Genomic DNA, 3,411 nt, shown 5'->3' with positions numbered 1-3,411 from the left:
AAATGATCAACATGGATTTTGTGGTAGGGTTATCATGCACTCTGCGCAAGTTCGACTCAATTTGGGTAATCGTGGATCGACTTACGAAATTAGCGCACTTCTTGCCAGTCAAGTCTACCGACACAGCGGAACAGTATGCTCAGTTGTACGTCAAAGAAATAGTCAGGTTGCATGGCACTCTAGTTTCAATCATTTCTGATCGAAGGGCTCAGTTCACGGCCAACTTTTGGAAGACATTTTAGCAAGGTTTGGTTACACAGGAAAATCTTAGCACGACTTTTCACCCTCAGACCGACGGGCAAGCGGAGCGGACTATTTAGACACTTGAGGACGTGTTGCGTGCTTGTGCTCTTGATTTCAAAGGTAGCTGGGATGACCATTTGCCACTCATGGAATTTTCTTATAACAACAGCTTCCATGCTAGTATCCAAATTGCACTATTTGAGGCATTGTATGGTAGGAGATATAGGTCTCCCATTGGGTGGTTCGAGGTTGGAGAAGCTGAGTTGATAGGGCCGGACCTCGTGCATCAGGCTATGGAGAAAGTCAAGATTATTAAGGATAGGTTGAAAACTGCTCAGATTCGCCAAAAGTCTTATTCGAACGTTCATCGCAGAGATTTGGAGTTCAAAGAAGATGATTGGGTATTTTTGAAGGTTTCTCCCATGAAGGGTATCATACGGTTTGGAAAGAAAGGAAAATTAAGTCCTAGGTATGTCGGACCATATAGAATAATTCATAGGATCGGTGAGGTGGCATACATGCTCGAACTATCACCCGAGATGTCATTGGTACACCCAGTCTTCCATGTGTTTATGTTGAAGAAGGTAGTGGGAGATCCATCCACTATTGTGCCGGTTGAAACTATTGAGCTTAATGGAGAACTTTTATATGAAGAAGTTCCAGTTGCTATTCTTGATAGGCAAGTCCGGAAGTTGAGAAACAAAGAAATTGCCTCCGTGAAATTGTTATGGCAAAACCAGCAGGTTGAAGAAGCCACTTGGGAAGCCGAGGAAGAAATGAAAAAGTAGTACCCAAATTTATTTGTATATCCATGCAATAGCTTTTATGAATTTGGTTCTTATGAACTCTGTATCCTTTGAATTGGTCTATGTAAAACTGTTATATTTTGGTTATATGTTGCCTATGCGGCCATGGTTGGTGTCATTACAAGTTATGTCATGTCTATAGATTGTGTATATGCCGTTAGGATATGTTTTTGAGGCCCTCTGACAAGTGGATAGGCCTAGTAACAAAGGAAACTCTGGGAAATTTTTTGGAAATTTAGGGAGTTAGCCAAATTGGGGTTGTTGATACATTTCATGATGTCAAAAAGCTGAAGTTGCATAAGGATTGCTAAAGGCTGAACCTTGATCCTCATTCGAGGACGAATGACCTTAAGTGGGGGAGGATGTAAGGCCCCGTGAGATGTCTACTCAAAACCCGAAATCTCGTAGTGCCAGGTTAGGAATATGTGGTAGAAATTTAAGCTCGCCGCGGTTTGGACCCTTTTGGATTGATCTGTACATTAAAAAGTTAAGGAATAATATTTTTCAGAAGAGTGCCTTTATGCGGTCCATTATGCGGTCGCATAATAGCTATGCGGACCGCATAGTCGCCACAGAATGAGCCAGTTTGATGGTTAATTTTGAGGTCAACTATGCGGCCAATTATGTGATCACAAAATCAATATGCGGGCCGCATCGTCATCGCATAATCTCCTTGGAATTTTGCGAGGGGCAGTTTTGCAGTGCATTATGCGACCACAGAACAGGTATGCGGACCGCATTCTTGCCGCATACCTGGGCAGTTGTACATGTTTTGGGGGCCATTTTTGCGGACCCTTCAGCGGGTTTCATGTTAATTATGTGATCGCAGATTTTGTCGGGACTCTTATTTTCTAACTTTTAAAACCCAACCCCATACCATTAAAAACATCCCATTAGAACCCTTTTATGCTATTTTACTGCAAACAGAGTAAGAGAGGGAGTTCTAGAGGGAGAAACTAACTCTCACCAAGTCACTACAATCCTTGCCTAAATCTTTGAAGACTTTCAAGTAAAATTTGCTAGGCCTTCATCCTAAGAGGTAAAAAGTTGTGCCCTAATCTATGATTTCGAAATTCCTATTAAGATAAGTGATTAACAAGTGGGTTCATGGGTATAAGGGTTGATTATCTTCAATACATAAATGATAATAGGGTATGAGGAGGTTGTGAGCTAAAAAGATAGCAATTGGGGTGTAAGATAATGAAAACCTCTCACAAAAGGGTCCTAAAACCACAATGCACACTTAGTGCTTGATAATATACTCAAATAAGCTAGAATCTAAATTATGTCTCTAATTTTAAGTTCAATTTGTAATTCTCATAAAATAGATCGAAGTTGCTAAGAGTTTTGGGGTTTTGTAAGAATTTAAGGAAAGCTTTATTGAAGTATGTATGGCTAAAACCCCATTTTCTAAGAAATTGAGCTCAGTTGGTGTCTACGCAAATGTGGTAAGACTAGAATTTGGTTAATGTATTGATTATTATTTCACATGAATTGGTTTGCAATTATATGTATACATAAAAAGTGTGCCTCAACGTGTGCAATGTACTATTCTTGATATTTAGAGATGTGCGAAGAATATGAACCATGTGTTGAAATGCCTAGACTTCAAGCCAAGATTAAAACTGAGATTGTCATGTCAACTATGTGAAATCTTACCGATGCTTACAACTTGAATTGCTTTTGTATGTGCCTATTATCCTAAACTGCAAGGTTAACATTGAAAGTGGAAATAAGGTGATATTTCTGGCCCTAAGTGCCTATGAATTGATATAGGTGGAATAAATATTGAAATGAAATGATTAATGAGAAAGGAACAACGTCTTGGTAAGGCGGCCTAGCCGATCGAGCTGTGATCGGACGCCATGCCGCACACATGGTGGTATTGTGCTGATATTGAATTCTGAAAACTGAGAATGAGATTGTGATTGAGGTACATGTCTCAAAAGAGGCAACCTAGCCGATCGGGTCGTGATCGGACTCCGCTCAAGAAAGCGGTGGTAATGTGAAAGATGATGAACAATATTAAATGCCCCAACTAAAGCTATGGAAATTATGGGAAAGTTATTTGATTCTTTTATTTGATGATGTGGTGTTCGGTTAAAGCTTTTGATTGTCCCTTGCGATTTCCTTATTCTTGTTTGATAGTTCTTTCTAATAAGATGGTATTTAGTTATACATACTAGTACTATTCCATGGTACTAACGTCCCTTTTGCCAGGGGCGCTATATTTTTGAATGAATGTAGGTGGTTTTATAGTGGATAGTGCTGATCGCAGTAGCAGAGTATCCACCTCTCAGAAGTCTTGGTGAGCCCCTTTACTTCAAGGGTTATGATGTACACCTTTTGTTGTAAAATTCAC

General features: G+C 39.9%; 1 protein-coding gene across 1 annotated transcript; it reads left to right on the top strand.

Moving 5' to 3' along the window:
* Positions 1–536: 536 nt before the first annotated feature.
* On the top strand, positions 537–1,031 carry LOC138869208 (uncharacterized). Its single transcript, XM_070146808.1, has one exon. It carries the CDS (start codon positions 537–539, stop codon positions 1,029–1,031), a length of 495 nt encoding a protein of 164 aa, XP_070002909.1.
* Positions 1,032–3,411: the final 2,380 nt, after the last annotated feature.

Source organism: Nicotiana sylvestris, chromosome 5 (assembly GCF_000393655.2).
Source record: "Nicotiana sylvestris chromosome 5, ASM39365v2, whole genome shotgun sequence".
NCBI classification, from domain to species: Eukaryota; Viridiplantae; Streptophyta; class Magnoliopsida; order Solanales; family Solanaceae; genus Nicotiana; species Nicotiana sylvestris.
The sequence above is the reverse complement of the archived record's forward strand: the minus strand, read 5'-3'. Positions and strand labels throughout refer to the sequence as shown.

Excerpts from the sequence above, each read along its gene's own strand:
- LOC138869208 (XM_070146808.1), top strand. The coding sequence starts at position 537 with ATGGAGAAAGTCAAGATTATTAAGGATAGGTTGAAAACTGCTCAGATT.